At 40.0% G+C, this 21,646-nt stretch overlaps 1 protein-coding gene and 1 pseudogene across 1 annotated transcript in view; one reads left to right on the top strand and one right to left on the bottom strand.

Moving 5' to 3' along the window:
• The first annotated feature begins 1,318 nt into the window (after window positions 1-1,318).
• VWA3B (von Willebrand factor A domain containing 3B) overlaps window positions 1,319-21,646 on the top strand; it is a 207,997-nt gene continuing 187,669 nt past the window's right edge. Inside the window, exons 1-4 of the mRNA XM_027128900.1 lie at window positions 1,319-1,418; window positions 2,019-2,246; window positions 13,988-14,082; window positions 20,440-20,487. Coding sequence (XP_026984701.1) covers window positions 2,051-2,246; window positions 13,988-14,082; window positions 20,440-20,487 — 339 coding nt within the window. The 5' untranslated portion in view covers window positions 1,319-1,418; window positions 2,019-2,050. The remainder of the gene's footprint in view (window positions 1,419-2,018; window positions 2,247-13,987; window positions 14,083-20,439; window positions 20,488-21,646) is intronic.
• On the bottom strand, window positions 17,014-20,011 carry LOC113632057 (polyadenylate-binding protein 4 pseudogene; annotated as a pseudogene).

Here is a 21,646-nt window from a genome sequence, read left to right as displayed (position 1 = left end):
ATGACTTTTAAGGAATTTATTTGTACATAGTTCTTACCAATACATCAAGTGCTCACCCACGCATAACTCATGTATTGCCACATTTGTTCCTTGCAGTGGACCTGGGAGTTAGGGTGTATTACCAATGTAGAGAGGAGGAATCTCTTGCCTGAAATGGCAGAATGGACCTACACAGAGTTGTCATTCTAAATCTTCCCACTCCTACACGATGCTCTCCAAGATACTCTTGTAACATTCTCATCAAATTGAGCCCTTGTAGAAAGATCTTCACCAATAGCATGGGTTTGTGTACCTTAGGAATTCAACATATATAGACAATACAAATTCACATAAACCTTAAAATAGAAATCATTATCTTTAAAAACTTGAAAATGATAAGCCAGGAAGTTTATTGAGCCTGAGCTCTGATAATAAAGGTTAGTGCTCTGTCTTCAGTGAGGACCCAGGAGCCCTGATGGGCAGCAGTCTTACTGGAAGGAATCAGTAAGCTTGTATCGTAGGACCAGGCTGGAGGTCACTTATCGCCATGGCAGAGAGGTTAAGAAACGGCTTTGACTTCTGCCTCTGCTTTACTGGCTATGGGTCCTGAACAAGTTCTTTAAATTCTTGAAGCTTCCAATTCCTCAAAGGTAAGTGGGGTGATAGCAGTGGTAACGGATACCATGATGAAGAATTTGTGGGTAGTGTCTTTAAAAAGCTCAGTTCCTGGCCAACAAATGGAAGTTGCTGCGGTTGGTTTCATTACTGTAAAGTTCACAGAACATAGACTCTGGAGTGGGTGAGAATCTCAGCTACATCCCCCACCAGCTGTGAGAACTGGGCAAGTTAGTTAAGCACTCTGTCTTGGTTTCCTCATCTGTATGATGGGAATAATAGTACTACCTACCTCATAAGGTTATTGTAAGGAAAAGTATATACTACACAGAACATATATAAAGTTAAATAAATGTTTGCTAATAATAATACTTCTAACTTCTTTTTACAAAACCTCCCTAGCGTGGGTCGGATTGATTTCTGTTTGACTGAATTTGCATGTCGTAACACTGATACTTTCAGAAAATAGGGTTAGAGTTTTAGAAATGGGAAAAGTGAGTTTTTCCATTGTTGAAAAATGTTACATTCCAGGGAAACACATTTATATGCATTGCACATTCTAGATACAGAGGGAAGCAGAGGTTTCTACTCTTTCTCCAAGTCATCAGGCCCTGCCTGAAGTTGCAATGAGTGGGTTAAGATTACATTACAGTCAGGCTCCTCCTTCCCTGTGTGTGCACCAGCTATGTTTAGGCAGGTCTGGATCAGTTCAGTGTGTTGTATATTGCATTGAGTCTGGTTGGTCTCAGAACAGCTTGGCTACATGAGCCAGAACGTTTAAGTACAGCTTTCGAGTGAAGTCCCAGAGAATGAAACGTGGGAAGGTGAGTCCCTGTATTCTATCAGGGCTGAGCCTCTGTCTGGTTGCCCCCATGTCCCTAGCTCCCAGTTAGCCACTCCACCTGAGAAAAGGTTTGTTTCCTTTCAGCGTTTTATCCTCTTTATCCTCTTTGGAAGAGAAAGGCCAGGTGTGATTATAACTGGAATACTGATGTGTCATGAAGGTTTAGGAGCAAATGTTTATTTTCCAAAATGGAAGAGTTTTGTATTTTTCTGATTATAAAAGTAAATCTTGTCTTAGAAATGTTTAAGTAGTGTAAAAGTTTAAACAATATAGGAAAGGCAAAGACTACACGTGCTTCCACCACACAGAGAAAACTACTGTAAAAATTGGCACATATCTTTCTAGATGTTTTTCTGAGTGTCTGTGGGTATACACATGTAGACGTTGAGTTTTATGGATACCTTTTAGCCATACATGTAGATACTTTCTTTGCCAACAGATATACAGGTTGTATTATAATTTTTACCTGATAGAATTCCAGTGAATGGTTGCACTGTAATTTATATTAAACCAATCCTTGGTTGATGTTAGATTGTTTCCAAGTTTTTGGGAAGTCTGATGTTGACAATTGCCCTTACAGGAGGTCCCTATGACTTAGATCCTAGCTCGGAGATGGAGGTACCAGGCTCATCTTCCACCATCTCTGAGCAGCAGCTGCGGTGGCAAGAGGGACTGAGCCACGCCAGAACAGACTCGGCCAAGCAGAGTCTCATCTCTTCTGAGGAATGGCTTCAACTGCATGGGCTTAAGAGCAACAAATTGACCTTGAAACAGATTCTGTCACAGATTGGATTTCCACGTTGTGAAGGTATAATACTTACAAAGCAACACTGGCTGGAAAACCCAACCAGCATGCTGCCCTTTAGCCTTTGACGAGGTCGCATCAGTTCTGAAGGTCCCTCAAAACACAGGTCTCTGAGTTTATCTTGATCTCACATCCTCATGGGTAAAAAAGGTTTGCGCACGGACCCCCAATATATGTATCAATATATTATTTAGATGTACAATCATCAACCCACATATTAAATATTAATAATGCTTAATTTCATTCTTTCTTCTTCTAAAGATGAAATAAGAAATAAATAGGAGTTCTACCCCTTGTACCCGCAGATGTCTTGCTCACCCCCTGGCCTATGCAAACCCTTCTGGACGCTATGGATGAGAACAATAGCTGTGTGTAGTTTCAGGGAGAACGTGCTATTTTCCTGTTGTGACCTGCCTGTTAAAGGTCCAGTATTTTCTTAAATGTCTTAGTTAGAATGTTAGTTTTCAACTCCCAGGAGTACCGCCCTCCAACAGGGAGTATGGAAACGTGTGAGGGTTTTTTTTTTAAAGGACATGTTGATTTGAGTCGCTACTGAAATGTAGGGCCTGGGGACCAGAGATACTGAGTGTCTTACGTTGTGTGATTGCCCACCCATTGGGACTGTGCTGGCCCACATTTCAGTAACACCCCACCTGAGGGAAACACTCCTTCAGTCAGGGCAATTTTCATTACTAGGATTTTATTCTGAATTTGTCAATTAATTAATCAATTAAACGTATTTTTTGAGCAGCCGTTAATACTGTGTTTTTCACATTTTTCACCAGTTCCCTTGACAGCTTTGTTCCATGCTGGTAATAAGGAAGATCTAGGGGATGTGGGCGTTACAGACTGATCTGGGGGCCCATCCTAAGGGCAAGGCCTTGCTCTTCAGGGCTCAAGCTGTGCCTTCTTATTTATCCTTCCACAAAGGCTAGTACAGCCGACCCTGTACCATCTAAATACCTTTTAGATGTGGGGGAGTCTGCGAGAGTCAGGGTCTGTGGGATTCCTTTATAAAGAAACAAACTGAAAGCAGTTTTATCTCATGTTTCAAATAATTATAATTCAGTCATTAATATTAGCAAAATAGCAATTCTTTATATTTTGTCAAGGAGTTTTCCATTTAAGATCATGAAGGATATTGCTCCGTAATTTTCGTTTCATGTCCTTGTTAGGTTTTGGCATCAGGGTTATGCTGGCCTCATAAAATGATTTGGAAGTATTCCCTTCTCCTCTATGTTCTGGTGGTGTTTGTATATGATTAGTACTATTTCAACTTTAAATGTTTGATAGAACTCACCAGCGAAACTTACCTGAGCCTGGAGTTTATAGGAAAAGTTTCATAAGAAATTCAGTTTCTGTAATTGACGTAGAACTATTCAGGTTTTCTGTTTCATCATGTCAGTTTTGGAAAGTTGTGTTTTTCAAGAAATTTGTCCCTTTCATGAATGTTTTCTAATATATTGGCAAAACATTGTTCAAAATATTCCCTTAACATTTTTTAAATACCTGTAGTATCAGTAGTGATGTTCCCTCTTGATATTGATAATTTGTGTTTTCTCTCACTTTTCTTGATAAGTCTTGTTAGGGGTATATCATACCTCTTTTCAAAGAATCAAATTTGGGGTTTGTTGATTTTTTTTTTTCTGTCCCTTGTTTTCTATTTCATTGATATCTGCTTTGATATTTATTATTTATTTCCTTCTACTTACTTTGAGTTTAACTTGCATTTCTTTTTCTATTTTAAGGTGGAAACGTAGATAATTGATTTTAAATCTTTCTTCTCTTCCCATATAGGTATTTAAAGTTATAAGTATTCCTCTAAGCATTGCTTAGGCTGAATCGCAGACATCTTGATAGGTGGTGTTTTCATTATTATTGAGTTTAAAGTATTTATTTCCTCTTTTTCTTAGATTCATATTCTTAGATTTCTTAGATTCATAATCTTTTTTCTTAGATTCATGTTTTTTAAGAAATGTGTTTAATTTCCAAATATCTTAGGACTTTTAAAGATATCTTTTTTGTAGTTGGATTTCTAATTCACTTCTATTGAGGTCAGAGAGCATCTCTTAGTCTTTGAAATTGACTGACATTTAACTTATGGCCCAACGTGTATCTTGCTGCACATTTCATACATGCTTGAAAACAATGTGTATTCTGCAGTTGTTAGGTGGTATCTATAAAGGTTAATTAGGTCAAGATGCTTGATAGTATTGTAGAGATGTTCTATGTCTTCAGTGTTTTTTTTTTTCTAGTGGATTTGTCCATTTCTCCCTTTAGTTCTGTCAGTTTTGTTCGTGTAGTTTGAAACTCTAAATGCATACACATTTAAGATTTTCATATCTGTCTGATGAATTGGCAAATTTTAATAATTTTGAAATGTCCATCTTTATATCACATGGTAGTCCTTGTTTTGACATTTACTTTGTCTAATATTAATATAACCACTACAGTTTCCTCGTGCTTCATTTTTACATGGCATATATGTTTAGACTCTTCACTTACAAATTATCTGTACTCTCTGTCTTTAAAGAGTGCCCCTTTAACCCAGTCTCATAATCTGTCTTTTAATTGTAGTTCGGGTCTCTACATTTAATGTAGTAATTGACTTAGTTAGATTTAGGTTTACCATTTCACTGTTTGTTTTCCATTTGTCCCATCACTTTCTTTCCCCTCTGTTTCTCCTTTCGTGACCTCTTTTGGGTACATTGAATATTTTTGTATTTCATTTAATTCTATTTTTATTTTCCATTTGAATTGCAATAGGATTTTAAGGTATACCGTTTTTTAAAAAATAAAGTTTTTTTAAAAATTTTTATTTATTTTATTTTTGGCTGTGTTGGGTCTTCATTGTGGTGCGCGGGCTTCTCATTGCGGTGGCTCCTCTTGTTGTGGAGCATTGGCTTTAGGCACGCAGGCTTCAGTAGTTGTGGCACACAGCCTCAGTAGTTGTGGTGCGCGGGCTCAGTAGTTGTGGTGCACAGGCTTAGTTGCTCCACGGCATGTGGGATCCTCCCAGACAAGGGCTCGAACCTGTGTCCCCTGCATTGGCAGGCAGATTCTTAACCACTGTGCCACCAGGGAAGCCCAAGGTATACCTTTTTGCATTGCATTTTCAGTGGTTGCTCTAGTGATTATATCCATAACTTGTCACGGTCTGGTAAAAGTTAGCTTTGCACTACTTCATGTAAAATGTAAGACTCTTGTAACAGTATAGCTCCACTTATCCCCCACACCTGTCCTTGGTGTTATTGTTTTAGTATATTTTATTTTTACATATATCATAAACCTCACAATCCAGTGTTATAATTATTGCTTTAAAAAGTCATTTGTGTTTTAAAGAAATTGAGTGGGAAAAAATAGCATCTTAAAATCCACATATTTACTGTTTATAATATTCATCCTTCCTGTTAAGATTTGAAATTCCATCTGGTGTTTTTTCCTAAAGAATTTCTTTTAAGCATTTCTTGTAGTGCTGGTCTGCTGGTGACAGAGTTTTCTCAGTTTTTGTTCATCTGATATTGTCTTTATTTTTTTTCTCTTTTTTTGGATGATTGACATTTTTAAAATTCTGAAATGATATATTCACAGGAAGTTGCAAAGATAATATAAACAGATCCCACATACCCTTCATCCAATTCTCCCACTGGTTACATCTTATAAAATCATAGTATAATACCAAATCCAGGAATTTGACATTGAATTAGTCACTGTCTGTGACTAATTCTATGTAATTTTATTTCCTGTTTAGATTTGTGTAACCACCACCACAATCAAGATACAGAACTGTTTATCACCACAAAGATCTCCCTTGTGGTACCCCTTTATAGGCATACAGATACTCTATCTCCCAAAATCCTTAACTCCTGGCGACCACCAGTCTGTTTTTCACATCTATAATTGTCTCATTTAGAGACTTTATATATATGGAATCATATAGTACATGGCCTTTTGGGATTGGCAGTTTTTTCACTTGGTATTATTTCTTTGAGGTTCGTGCAAGTTGTTGCATGTATCAATAGTTTGTTTCTTTTTATTACAGAGTAGTATTCCATGGTATGGATGTACCACTGTTTGTTTAACCAGTCACCCATTAAAAGACGTCTAGGTTGTTTCCAGTTTGGGGATATTACAAGTAAAGCTGCTATGAATAATTGTTTACAGGTTTTTATGTGAACGTAAATTTTCACTTCTCTGGGATAAACGCCCAGGAATGCAATTGCTAGGTGGTATGTTAAGTATATGTTTTGTTTTTATTTTGTTTTGTTAAGAAACTTGTCAAACTGTTTTCCAGAGTTGTTGTACTATTCACATCAGTAATATATGAGGGATCCAGTTTTTCCACATCATATCAGCATTTGGTATTGTCACCATTTAAAAATTTTAGCTGTTTTAACAGTTGTGTAGTGATATTTCACCGTGGTTTCAATCTGTATTTCCCTAATGTCTAGTTTTGTTGAATACCTTTTCATGTGCTTATTTGCTATATATCATCTTTGGCAAAATAAATGTTTCTTCATGTCTTTTGATTGTTTTCTAATTAGATTGGTGTCTTAAATGTTCATTATGTATTCTAGACAGAAGTCCTTTGTCACATACGTGTTTCACAGATATATTCTCCTAGTCTGTAACTTCTTTTTTCATCCTTTTAACAGTTTCTCAGTGCACAGGTGATGAGATCCAATTTATTTTTTTTCTTGTATAGATCTTGCTAAGTCTCAGAGTTTTTCTCCCCCCTTTTCTTCCTGAAACTTTTATGATTTTACACCCTACATTTAGCCTGTGATTAATTTATTTTTTGTATAAGGTTGATTTTTGGGGACTATGGATATCCAATTTCTCCAGCAACTTTTATTGAAAAGACTATCCTTTCTCTTTTGAATTGCTTTTCTATCTTTGTTCAAAATTAGCTGGTTGTACTTATATGGGGCTATTTCTGGGTCCTCTGTTTTGTTCTATTTATCTGTATGTCTGTCTCTCCACCAAACCCCATACTCTTGATTACTATAATTATATAATGTCTTGACATTGGGTAGACTGATTCCTCCCTCTTTATTCTTTTTTCACAATTGTCTTAACTACTACTCTATTTTCTTTGCCTTTCCATATAAATTTTAGAATAACCATGTCTGTCTACAAAAATATTGCTGGGATTTTGATAGGAATTGCATTAAACCAGTATATCAATTTAAGGAGAATTGGCATCTTTACTATGTTGAGTCTTTCAGTCCATGAATATGGAGTATCTCTTCATTTATTTACATCTTTGATTTCCTTCAACACCTGTCTTGTAATTTTCAGTGTACAAGTATTGGACATGTTTTGTTAGATTTACTGCGTATTTCATTTTTCTGAGCAATTATAAATGAAACTGTATTTTTGATTTTGGTTTCCACATGTTCATTGCTAGTATGTAGGAATATGGTTGATTTTTTAATGTTGATCTTTTATCCAGTGACCTTATTGAACTCACATATTAATTCTACGAGGTTTTCTTTGGTTGTTGTTGATTCCTTGGGATTTCTAGGTAGACCATCATGTCACCTCCAAATAGGGAAGGTTTTTTTTTGTTTTTGTTTTTTTTCGGTACGCGGCCCTCTCACTGTTGTGGCCTCTCCCGTTGCGGAGCACAGGCTCCAGATGCGCAGGCTCAGCGACCATGGCTCACGGGCCCAGCCGCTCCGCGGCATGTGGGATCTTCCCGGACCAGGGCACGAACCCATGTCCCCTGCATCGGCAGGCGGACTCTCAACCACTGCGCCACCAGGGAAGCCCGATAGGGAAGGTTTTTATTCTTCCTTTCTGATCTATATGCCTTTTATTTCCTCGTCTTGTCGTGATGGCTAGAACTTGCAGTATTAGTTTGAATAGAAGTGGTAAGAGTAGACATCCTTACCTCATTTCAGATTTTAGGAGAAAGCTTTCAGTCTTTAACCATTAAGTATGATGTTAGGTTTTTTGGTAGATTAAAAAAAAAATCAAGTTAAGGAAGGTCCCTTATATTTCTAGTTTTCTGAGAGTTTTTATCATGAATGGGTGTTAGATTTTGTCAAATGCTTTTTCTGTGTCAGTTGAAAGGTTCATGTGATTTTTCTTCCCTAGCCTGTTAATTTGCTTGATTATATTGATTTTTGAATATTGAACCAGCCTTGTATCCTGGAATAAACATGACTCCATCATGTTGTGTAATTTTTTTTATACTATATATTGCTGAATTCTACTTGCTAATTTTGTGTTAAGGAGTTTTGCATCTATATTCATGAAGGATATTTGTCTGTAGTTTCTCTTTTTTTATACTGCCTTTGTCAGATTTTGGTATCAGGGTAATGCTGGCTTCATAAAATGAGTTGGGAAATGTTCCCTTATCTTCTATATTCTGGAAAATATTGTATAGAATTTAATTCTTTCTGTGTTCAGTAGAATTATCCAGGGAACCTATCCAAGCCTGGGGATTTCTTTTTCTAGAAGTTTTTAAATTACAAATTTCTCTCCTTAATAAGGTATAGGACTATTCAAATGATCTATTTTGTACTGAGTGAGTTGTGGTAGTTTGCATTTTTTGAGGAATTGATTCATTTCATCTAAGTTGTTTAATTTATGTGTGCAGAGTTGTTTGTAGTATTCCATTATTCTTTTGATTCTGTAGGGTTTTAAGTGATAGTCCCTGTTCCATTCCTGGTATCAATAATTCATGTCTTCTCTCTCTTTTTTTTTAAATTAATTTATTTTATTTATTTTTGTTGTGTTGGGTCTTCGTTTCTGTGCGAGGGCTTTCTCCAGTTGTGGCAAGCGGGGGCCACTCTTCATCGCGGTGTGCGGGCCTCTCTTTTTGCGGAGCACAGGCTCCAGAAGCGCAGGCTCAGCAGTTGCGGCTCATGGGCCTGGTTGCTCTGCGGCATGTGGGATCCTCCCAGACCAGGGCTCGAACCCGTGTCTCCTGCATTAGCAGGCAGATTCTCAACCACTGTGCCACCACGGAAGCCCTATGTCTTCTCTCTTTTCATCTTTGTCAGTCTTGCTAGGGGTTTGTCAATTTTATTGATCTTATTAAAATACCAGTTTTTAATTTAATTGATTTTCTCTATTTTTCTTTGTTTAATTTCATTGATTTCTGCCTTGATCTTTATTATTTACTTCTGCATGCTTTGGATTTTATTTTGAACTAGAAACTATTTTCTAGTTTCTTCAGGTGGGACCTTTAGATTATTGTTCTGGGACTTTTCAGCTCTTCTTGTGTCAGGATTTAGTGCTATAAATTTCTCTCTTGAGACTGCTTGAGCTGTGTCCCTCAAATTTTCATATGTTGTATTATCATTTCATTATCAATTCATTTTATTGTATATCATTTCAGTTAAGAAAGTATTTTTTATTTCTGTTGAGACTTCTTTGATTCAAGGACTTTTTTTTTTTTTTTAGAAGCATGTTATTTAGTTTCCAAGAGTTTGGAGATTTCTCTCATCTTTTTAAAATTTTTTTTCTCTTTTTAATTTCTATTTTAACTTTTTTTTTTCAAACCCTTGTGTCGAGGGCTGACTTTCAATAGATCGCAGCGAGGGAGCTGCTCTGCTACATACGAAACCCCGACCCAGAATCTCTTATCTTTTTGTTATTGATTTCTAGTTTGTTTCCACTGTGGACAGAGAACATACTCAGTTTCAATTCTTTTAAATTTTTCGAGGTTTGTTTTCTAGCCCTGGATATGGTTTACCTTGGTATATATTCTGTGGTACTTGAATGTGTATTCTTCTGTTGTTGTATGGAGTATTTTTTAAAATAAATGCCAATTAGATCCTGTTTATTCTTGCTGATTTTCTGTTTAGTTATTCTATCAATTGTTGACAGGAGTGATATTGAAATCTCCAACTATAATTGTGGATTTGTCTGTTTCTACTTTCAGTTCTATCAGTTTTTACATATTTGCTGCTCTATTGTTTGGTGCATGTACATTTAGAATTGCAAAGTCTTCCTGGTGGATTGACACTTTTATAATTATATTATGTGCTCCTCTATCCTTAGTAATAGTCTTTCCTCTGTAGTTTACTTTTTTTATATTATATGGCCAATCCTGCTTTCTTTTTTTTAATATTTACATGACTTATCTTTTTTGTCCTTTTACTTTTAACTTATACATCATTATATTTGAAGCAGGTTTTTATAGACACCTTATTATTGGGTCAGTTTTTAAATCCTCTTTGCCAATCTCTTTTAATTGTTGTATCTAGACCAATTATATTAAATGTAATTATTTATATGTTAGAGTTTGTTTGACATTTTATTTTTTGTTTTCTGTTGTTTTCCTCTGTTTTCCATTTATTTCTTTTTCTTGCCTATCTTTGGGTTACTTAAACATATTTCAGAATTTAAAAAAATTTATCTATAGTATTTTTTGAGTATCTCTTCACACAGCTCTTTTAGTGATTGTGCTAGGTATTACATTATAAATATGTAACTTATCAAAGTCTACTGGTGTCAGCATTTTATCAGTTTGAATGAAGAATGGTAACTATTTCCCTTTATGTCCCTTTAATCTCATTTATAATATGCTTTATTGTTTATCTTCATACATTGAGAATCACATTAGGCTGTACTATACTTTTTAATTCAACGATCAAGCAATTTAGAAAATTCAAGAAGAGAAATCTGTTTTATTTACACATATTTATGCTTACTGTGTTCTTCCTTCCTGATGTTTCAAGGTTCTTTTATCATCTCCTTCCTGTTTATAGAACTTCCTTTATTTATTCTGTAAGAATAGCTCTGCTGGCAACATTTTTTTTTCTTTGTCTGACAATATCTTTATTTCTTCTTCATTCCTGAAGAATAATTTCACCAGATCTAAGATTTGGGGTTGACAGTTCTTTTCTTTCAGCACTTAAAAGACATTGTGCCACGTCCTTCTGGCCTCTGTGATTTCTGATGAGAAATCCACTGTCATTAGAATTGATTACCTATATTAGTATGTAAATGTTTTTACCCTAATGTTTCTTTATTCAGTTCATTACATCTCCTTTATACACTTTCATATCATGTCCTCATTTTTAATCTCTTATGCATTTTACATCTGTTGATATTTATCATATTGGAAGTTAAAACTAAAACCCTTAAAAATATTTATTAATTCATTTAAAAGTAACAAACCCATTATATGTTAACATAACATTTTTATGAAAAAATGTTTTTTAAAATAAAAATGGTAGTGAGAAGAGTGGCACTGTTTTACATTTTTGCAAATCCCTTTAATATTTGTCCCAATAGAAAACAGCTAGATTCTCATATCTGCTTTTTAAAAAATAACAGCTTTATTGAGATGTAATTCACATACTATACAATTCACCCATTTAAAGTGTGCAATTCAATATTTACAGATATGTGCAACCATCATCACAGTCAACTTTAGAACATTTTCATCACTGCAGAAAGAAACCGTGTACTTCTTAGCTATGCACCCTGCCCATCAGGCCCCAGCCCAAAGCAGTCTACTTTCTGTCTCTATAGATTTTCTTGTTCTGGACATTTTATATAAATGGAGTCATATAATATGTGGTGTTTTGTGACTGACATCTTTTACTTTAAAAAAAATTAATTAATTTTTGGCTGAGTTGGGTCTTCGTTGCTGCGCGTGGGCTTTCTCTAGTTATGGCGAGTGGGGGCTACTCTTCATTGCGGTGCGCGGTCTTCTCATTATGGTGGCTTCTCTTGTTGTGGAGCATTGGCTCTAGGCACGCAGGTTTCAGTAGTTGTGGCACACGGGCTCAGGAGTTGTGGCTTGCAGGTTCTAGAGCGCAGGCTCAGTCGTTGTGGTGCACGGGCTTAGTTGCTCCACGGCATGGGGGATCTTCCCGGACCAGGGCTCGAACCCGTGTCCCCTGCATTGGCAGGCGGATTCTTAACCACTGCGCCACCAGGGAAGTCCCTGACATCTTTCACTTAATGTGATGTCTTTAAGATTCATCCATGTTGTAGCATGTACCAGAACTTTATTCATTTTATGGCCAAATAAAATCAGGAGATGAATTGTATGGATATTCCACAGTTTGTTTATCCACTTACCAGTTGATGGGTGGAGAGCTGATTCTTATTCTAGCAAGCAGTTAACTTGGTTGGACTCAAACTCCAAACTCTGCCTCCCTTATTAAATGAATGCAAATCTCACCAATTTCCTTTTTTCAAGGATTAATGCGACTCCAGTTTCTGCCTGTTCTTGATTGCTCTCTAGTGCCTTCAAGTAGCTATTTTAATATTTTGTCCAGGGCTTATAATTTTTTTCTGTGTGAGAGTTAGCCAATAAAATCTACTTCACCATTATTGGATGGGGAATTCATAATGCCTTAATTTTAATTGGCTTTTAATTTAATTTTAATACAGCTATGGGGCCTTATATAGATTCATCTTCTTCAATTCTCAGAAAATAGCCCTCCCTCCTGACTCCAGATAAATGTCTTAGGTAAAGAGAGAATGCTGCTGGTGATTTGACGCTGCTCTGTAGATGTCAGTCAAGATGTTGAAATCAGGGGCTTCCCTGGTGGCGCAGTGGTTGAGAGTCCGCCTGCCGATGCAGGAGACACGGGTTCTGTGCCCCGGTCCGGGAAGATCCCACATGTCGTGGAGCGGCTAGGCCTGTGAGCCATGGCCGCTGAGCCTGCGCGTCCGGAGCCTGTGCTCTGCAATGGGAGAGGCCACAACGGTGAGAGGCCCGCATACTGCAAAGAAAAAAAAAAAAAAAAGATGTTGAAATCTTAGAAATGAAGATTTTAAAGATTGAGAGATTTATTGAGTGAGGTTATTGCTGATGGGATTCAAGTATCCATTCTTTGCTCTTTACTATTATGGACATTGAACTTCAGGACTTGTGAATTTTATCATTCCTGGTGATTTGGGACCAAACCTGGTCTCTAAAATTCAGCCTTGCCCCTTCTGCCTTTCCCAAGTAGGCCGTGATCCTGCCTCCCTAGAAAGGCAAAGGAAAGGAAGTGTTGGATCGAAGAGTACCACCACTCTCTCTACCACCTTTGAGACTTAATAATACTAACAATAACAGCAACAATAAAATAATTATCACAATAAAACAGCTCCATGAAGCCTTACCTCATCTCTGTCCTGCCAAGTCATAATTAGTCCTTGAAAGCTTCTGTTAGTTCTGCGAAGGAGTAAACATATGTTTCAGGAAGCACTGTACTCCCATTCTGTAAGCACTGTGTCTAGCGCATAGCGGTGCTCAATGAGTGTTTATGGGATGGATGTTGAACAGCTGAGCTTATGCTCTGAGAAGAAAGTGGTCTTGACATCCTGTATGAGTGTTCTGACTCTATTCCCTACTTGCTTCATCTCACTCATTTATTCATGAATCCCCACTCGAGAGAACAGTAGATAATATCTAAGTTTAATTTTTAAAATTCTGAAAACTAAGCCCAAGTCCTGAATAAAAGATCTCCGGAATTAAACACAGTTTCTATGTCATCTTTTTGACCTCTGCCTTAATCATTCTGGACAAAAGAACCAGGAGACCAAGAAACAAACCCTGTTCTTCCTCCCCATTCATTCATGCATCACAGGATTTCACATGTCGTAAACAGTCACATTTATCATAGCACCTAGAAATACTTCATTACCTAGAACAGAATACTAAGCATCACGGATTATTGGTGTCCCTGGGGATATAATCTGATGTCAGAGAATAGCATTTTGAAATAAAAATCAGTGTTGATAATGTACCATTTTGACTGCTTTTCTTTATAAACATGCAGATTATGTGACGTCTCTGGGGAGACTTGTGGCTTCCCGGTATGCAGATGGCCTGTTTCCACGGATCTACACAACGGAAGATGGCAGAGCGTACAATGTAAGTCAGAGTTCCCTCGATGGATGGCCAGGTCCTGGGACATGCTACTGAGGTCTACATGGAGAGGCAGGCAGGCCAAGGCCTTATCAGGGCTGGAGGATTTCTTCTGTGTGTAGACAGTGGTGAATGTCTCGGCCCAGGAACTGGGGAGAGAAGCACTCGACCCATTAGAGATGAGAGCAGAAAGGTCTTGACCGGAGGTGAAAACCTTTGCATATCAACACTTTGTTTTGCCTGGAAAATAAAGAAACAAAGCAGTATGACAGAAGTTAGCTGAAAGGCAAGCACAAGCTGCTGTTATCTGGTAGATGCTCTAGGAATAGAGGACCCCTGATGCAGGTAGTAGTGGACAGAGATTGAGTGGCGTCTGTTACTGGAGTCCTTCATTCCCAGCAATTCAACATGTGATTCCTGCGCACCCTTAACACGTCAGGTGCTGTGCACACCCCGGCCACCACAGGGAGCTCCAGAGACACACGTCCCATCATGTTGCTTCCTGGATACTTTTTCATGTCACTTTACATTCATGTACCACCTGGATGGTTATTTCTTAACATTTAAAAAATGTACATTACTTTTATTTTCATTTTTATTTTGGTGGCGCTGCGCAGCTTTTTAAATCTGAACCACCTTAAAATCAATGTGGCAGTATTGAAAACGTCTGTCTTTGCCATCTAATTCCACCCACGTGGCCCCTATGACATGGTCCCACCCTGGTTTCTGTGTTGTGGTAGAGGTTTGTAGTAAGTGCCGTGAACTCTGGCAAGGGAGTTAGGAATTCTGCCGACACGGGGGCGTGGGGAGGGGGCTGGGATGAGAACGAAAGGAGTTGAAGGCAGAGGGGCCAGCCTGAAAACGTAGAATTACGTGGTGTGTTCCGAAGACACATTTTCCTTCACCATTTAGGTGTTTGGGGGTGTTGTGAAGATTGTTAAAGTTGTTTTTTTTTTAAAGTACCAGATCTTTTAATGTCTGATTCTTCACAGCATAGGGTACACTTTTTTCTTATTCCTTTTGTCTGTCTCCGGCCTCCCTACACCCTGAAAGGCCTTGCACGATTTTGCCTGACCTGTGTGAACGATGCTTTATTTGTAAGTCACCTTTCAGGAGCAGCCCCTAGAGTGTTGGTGGCAGCCCTGGGTGATCAAGTGATCCAGGTACAGGGGAGCTTGGCCTGAGAGACAAGAGGACATAGGACAAAGGCTGTGAGCGGGAGGATGGGTAGTGGGGTGGCATCCCTTAGAGGAAGCCAGGCAGATGTGCTGGCATGTTTAGAAGCATTTTCAGAAATATTTTTGGCATATTATGCTTAGGCAGATGTTTCAGTGAGACTTTTTTTTTTTCATCTGCCTTTGCTGATCTCTCTTTTCTTCTACCTAATTTCTCCCCCAGCCCAACCCAGTTTTCTCTGGAGTGTCTGAATTTTATCTAGATTTGTTGAATACAAATTTTTTTAATTTAATTTTTTTATTAGAGTACATTGTTTATTGACATTGTTGTGTTAGTTTCAGGTGTACAAAGTGATTTAGTTATACATATACACATATCCATTCTTTTTCAGATTCTTTTCCCATATGTTATTACAGATGATTGAGTAGAGTTCCCTGTGTTATACAGTAGGTCCTTGTTGATTTTATATATAGTAGTGGGTATATGTTAATCCCAAACTCCTGATTTATCCTCCCCCCGCCACCTTCCCCCTTTGGTAACCATAAGTTTTTTCTCAAAGTCTGTTGAGTCTGTTTCCGTTCTGTAAATAAGTCCATTTGTATCATTTTTTAAAATTCCACATATAAGTGATATCATATGATATTTGTCTTTCTTGTCTGACTTCACTTAGTATGATAATCTCTAGGTTGAATACAAATTTGATGTCATTTATGAAACGATACAATTCAACGCCAGATGCAAATATGATACAGATGCATTTTTTGTTATATTCATTCATTTTATTTTTCAGATTCCACATGTGATTACACAATATTTGTCTTTCTCTGTCTGACTTATTTCACTGAGCATAATATCCTCCAGATCCATCCATGTTGTTGCAAATGGCAAGCTTTCATTATTTTTTATGGCTGAGTAAAATTCTGAGTAATATTCTATTCTATTGTGTGATATATGTATATATATATATCACATCTCCTTTATCCATTCATATGTTGATGGATACTTATGTTGCTTCCATAGCTTCCATTATCTGGCTACTGTAAATAATGCTGCTATGAACATTGGGCTGCATGTATACCTACGAATTAGCATTTTCATTTTCTTTGGATATATACCCAGGAGAATTGCTGGATTATATGCCAGTTCTATTTTTAGTTTTTTGAAGAACTTCCATACTGTTTTTCATAGGGGCTGCACCAATTACATTCCCACCAACAGTGTAGGAGGGTTCCGTTTTCTCCATTTCCTGAGCATTTGTTATTTGTGGTCTTTTTTTTTTTTTTAAACATTTTTAAGGACCTTTTCATCTCTATTTTTAAAAAAATTTTTTTTACTTTATTTTTTACTTTTGGCTGCATTGGGTCTTCCTTGCCATGCACGGGTTTTCTCTAGTTGCCGCAAGAGGGGGCTACTCTTCATCACGGTGCGTGGGCTTCTCACTGCGGTGGCCTCTCTTGTTGCGGAGCACAGGCTCTAGGCGCACGGGCTTAGCAGTTGTGGCTCTCGAGCTTTAGAGCACAGGCTCAGTAGTTGTGGCTCACGGGCTTAGTTGCTCCGCGGCATGTGGGATCCTCCCGGACCAGGGCTCGAACCCGTGTCCCCTGCATTGGCAGGCGGACTCCCAACCACTGCGCCACCAGGGAAGCCCTATTTGTGGTCTTTTTGATGATAGCCATTCTGACAGGTGTGAGCTGATATCTCATTGTGGTTTTGATTTGCATTTCTCTGATGATTAGTGACGTTGAGCATCTCTTCATGTGCCTGTTGACCATCTGTATGTCTTCTTTGGGAAAATGTCTATTTAGATCTTCTGCCCATTTTTTCAATTTTTTTTTATGGAGATTTTTTCTTTATTGAGAAACTTGGGTAAGACTTGGGTACATCAAATAAAATCAATTTCTGGGGGGAAAAATCAAAACTCACAATAGAAAAAAAAAGTTAACACTGTCTGCACCATATCAGAACCCAAAGAATATAATCTTTCAATTGAAAAATTCTAGGCGCTTCAGAATTGACCTTTTGATACAAAATGACCTACTAAATTTGCAATTTGTGGGTCTTGGTGTTGAGGTCCATAGGACGAGCTAGGGCATCTTCAAACCTTGAGCTGAATTCCATGAGGGGTTATTTGGCTTTTGAATCGGTTTGTCCTTGTCTAAGAGGTAGCAGCAGCAACAGCGCCCACCTTCTGGGCACCTTCTTTCTTGGCATGATGAGCCTGTAGGACCGCCACAGCTTCATCCACCTTGGAGCGGAGAGACTCAGGGACTCCAGCACGTGCAGCAGCTCCGTGCTGTCAATCTCCAGCAGCATCCCTGTAATCCTCCCAGCCAGGTTTGAGTGCATCATCTGGATGAGCAGGAACAAACGTTCACCCAGCATCTGCTTCTGTTCCTGGTGGGGTGGGGGGTGCTGCGGCCAGCATGGAGACGGTCAGCGGCTCCTGCCCCTGCATATGGACCACAGGCTGGGGTGCCTGCAGGGGCTGGATGGCTGGGTGAGGGCTGCGGACACTGGAGGCGTATTTGTAAGGTGCAACAGCCCGAGCAGCAGCAGCAGCAACAGCAGCACGCTAGGTTCTGCCCAGCTGCGGAAACACCTCCAGACTGGCAGCTGTCAGTCAGCCCTTGCTGGCGGCACCAGCCCCACCAAAGTCAATAGCCAAGCGGTCTGGGCAGTCAGACCCGACTCTGAGTGGTAGTAGGGAGGCTGCGAGAAGCTGGAGCATTACCAGCTGGAGCCAGATGGCGAAGGGCTGGACGACGTCCAGACTGGCGTATAGCACTTGGCATTCCTTGGAAGCCTTGAGGTCTCCCACCTTACTGCCAGCGTGGATTAGGCCTCATCTGTGCTAATTGGTTAGGTAATACGGAGGTCTTCCCTGAGCCTGTGGAACTGCTGGCACAAAGTAGCCCCCAGCTGCAGGCTGGAACTGATTTCAGATGGCATTGGCAGGGAGCGCTCTTATCCCAACCACCCAATGCATATACTGGTAGGTCAGGTGAGCCTTTCTCTCTTCCTTTCTCTGGGCCAGGGCGACATACAGTGGCTTGGAGCCCATGATGCGTCCGTTCATCTCTGTGACTGCTTTGGTTGCCTCTTCAGGGGATGAGAAGCAGACAAAGCCAAACTCTTTGCTTCTCCCATCCTCCAGCATCACCTTAGCACTGGTGATTGATCCCAAAGGAGAAAACTCTTTCCTTAACTTCTCATCATCAATGGTCTCATCCAAGTTTTTAATGTAGAGATTCACCCTCTGACAGTGACTAATCCTCTCCTGTTTCAGCTGTTCAAATTTTCGCTTTAACTCGGCCTGCTGTTCCACTTTCTTCTGCGCACGGCCGACGAAAATGACTTTCCCACTGATTTCTTTTCCATTCATCTCTTCCACGGCCTTATTGGAATCCTCGTGCTTTATGTAACTCACAAAGCCAAAGCCTTTGGATTTCCCACTGGGATCTCTCGTCACCTTGACACTTACCAAACTGGCTGAATAGCTCTTTCAGACTCTCATCATCCACCTCTTCCCCAGAGTTTTTCGTGAATTCCTTGGCTTTGGCTCCAAGCTCAGCTTCTCGCTCTTTTCGAGACTTGAACCTGCCCACAAACGCTTTGTGGTCATCGAGGAGCATGCAGTTCATCTTCTCGATGGCCTTGTCGGCAGCTTCCTGGGTCTCGAAGTGGACAAAGACGTAACCCTTAGAGCCGTTCTCATCACACACTACCTTGCAGGACAGACTGTTTCCAAAAGCAGAAAAAGTATCATAAAGTGCCTTGTTATCTATAGATTTGTCCAGGTTTTTGATGAAGACGCTTCCCACGCCAGATTTTCTCGAAGAGGGATCCCTCTGAGACTACATGTTACCGATTGGCTTTCTCTTAATCACATCAAAGTTCATGGTATCCAAAGCCCGCTCAGCGTCAGCCGGCTGCCGGAAGTTGACGTACGCATAACGCAGGGAGTGGCGGGTGATCATATCGCGGCAGACCCAGACGGACAGCACAGGCCCCGCAGGACTGAACTTTTCGTTCAGCACGGCCTCGGTGACGTCTGAGTGCAGGTCGCCCACGTACAGGGAGGTCATGGGGTAGCTGCTGGCTGCAGCGTTCATCTCCCCACCACCCTGAGCCCCGCAAGGAGGACTTCTTAGAGGGACCACACAGGACAAAGGGGGTTTCCGCTCGGAGCCGTGGCCCGTGCCGCGGCTCACAGGTGGCAGTGAAGCTCAGAGAAGCTGGAGTGGGCTCCGCGGGCCGGAGAGGAGTCTGGGGGCGGCTCAGAGGAGACTGCCAAACCGCAGACAAAAGGCTCTCAAAAACAATATGGCCCTCCCTGGGAGTTTGCAATTTTCAGCTGTCCTGGTCTGGAAGCTCCCAATTTCAAAAAATGAAAAAAATTAAAACGGGGACTGTCCTCCAAATTACAAAAATTCTTCCAGGGCAACCCCGTGGTGCCCACGGCGGCCTCCGGAACGTGCATTTCTCTATAAATACAGGCCTCGGGCTCCTGGCGGTTTAAGATTACGGCAGCCCGGGAAAACGGGAAACCAAATATTTGTCGGTGCCGTCTCTGCAAGCCCCCGGGCTGCCCGAGCGCGCAGGCGTCACCCACGCCAGGCAGGCGAAGGACAGCGCGTACACGTGCAGCGTGAAGGCCGACGTGCGGGGGGCGGCGGCGGGGGCGGCGGGCTTGGGCTGCCACGAGGCGCGGCCGGGTGGCGTGCGGAAGTGCGTGGACGCGGGCGCGCGATTGGCTCACCACGGGACCGACGGGCGGGGACCGACGGACGCCCGGGGGCGGCGGCGGTGGCGGCGGCGTGGGGCAGGACGGAAGCGTGCCAAAGTGACTTCCCCACGGGTTCTCTGAAGAGGATTCGCTCTTTTTTTTCTTTCTTTCTTTTTTTTTTGCGGTACGCGGGCCTCTCATTGTTGTGGCCTCTCCCGTTGCGGAGCAACAGGCTCCGGACGCGCAGGCTCAGCGGCCATGGCTCACGGGCCCAGCCGCTCCGCGGCTTGTGGGATCTTCCCGGACCGGGGCACGAACCCATGTCCCCTGCATCGGCAGGCGGACTCTCAACCACTGCGCCACCAGGGAAGCCCTCTTTCTTTCTTTTTTTAAAAGATTTAAAAGCGTTTCCGGATTTTTTTCTTTTTCTATCTTTTTCTGTTTTTTTTTTTTTTCTTCAGGCTGCTAGGCCTGAAAGCGGCGGAGGCTGCGGCGACCCAGGGCGGAGAGTGAGTTGTTTGTTTTTTTGATATTGATTTGTATGACTCTATATTTTGGATATTAATCCCTTATCAGTCATATCATTTGCAAATATTTTCTCCCGTTCAGAAGGTTGTCTTTTCATTTTGCCAGTGGTTTCATATGTTGTGCAAAAGCTTTTCAGTTTAATTAGGTCCCATTTGTTCACTTTTGCTTTTGTTTCCTTTGCCTTAGGAGACAGATTCAAAAAGATACTGCTGCGATTTATGTCAGAGAGTGTTCCTATGTTTTCCCCCAGGAGTTATATGGTTTCCAGTATTACATTTAGGTCTTTAATTCATTTTGAGGTTATTTTTGTATGCGGTGTGAGAAAATATTCTAATTTTATTCTTTTACAAGTAGCTGTAGTTTTCCCAGCACCACTTATTGAAGAGAGTGTCTTTTCCCAATTGTATATTCTTGCCTCTTTTGCATAAATTAATTGACCATAAATGCATGGGTTTATTTCTGGGCTCTCTGTTCTGTATCGTTGATCTATGTGTCTGTTTTTGTTCCAGTACCATACTGTTTTGATTGCTGGCTTTGTAGTATAGTCTGAAGTCAGGGAACATGATACCACCAGCTCTGTTCTTCTTTCTAAAGATTGCTTTGGCTATTCGCGGTCTTTTGTGTTTTCATACAAATTTTAAAATTATTTGTTCTAGTTCTGTGAAAAACGCCATTGGTGTTTTGATAAGGCTGGCATAAATATATAGGTTGCCTTGGGTAGTATGGTCGTTTTAACAATATTAATTCTTCCAATCCATGAACACAGTATATCTTTTTATCTGTTTGTGTCATCTTTAATTTCTTTCATTAGTGTCTTAATAGTTTTCTGAGTACAGGTCTTTTACCTCCTTAGATTTATTCCTAGGTATTTTATTCTTTTTGATGTGATAGTAAATGGATTGTTTTCTTAATTTCTCTTTCTGCTAGTTCATTGTTAGTGTATAGAACTACAACAAATTTCTGTATACTAATTTTGTATCCTGAATTCATTGATGAACTCTGGTAGTTTTTTGGTGGTGTCTTTAGGATTTTCTATGTATAGTATCATGTCATTTGCAAATAGTGACAGTTTTACTTCTTCCTTTCCAATTTGAATTCCTTTTATTTCTTTTTTGTCTGATTGCTCTGGCTAAGACTTAC

The sequence above is a fragment of the Aethalodelphis obliquidens genome, unplaced genomic scaffold (assembly GCF_003676395.1).
Source record: "Aethalodelphis obliquidens isolate GAN/ISIS:26980383/991018 unplaced genomic scaffold, ASM367639v1 scaffold35, whole genome shotgun sequence".
In the NCBI taxonomy this organism is placed as follows: Eukaryota; Metazoa; Chordata; class Mammalia; order Artiodactyla; family Delphinidae; genus Aethalodelphis; species Aethalodelphis obliquidens.
The sequence above is the reverse complement of the archived record's forward strand: the minus strand, read 5'-3'. Positions and strand labels throughout refer to the sequence as shown.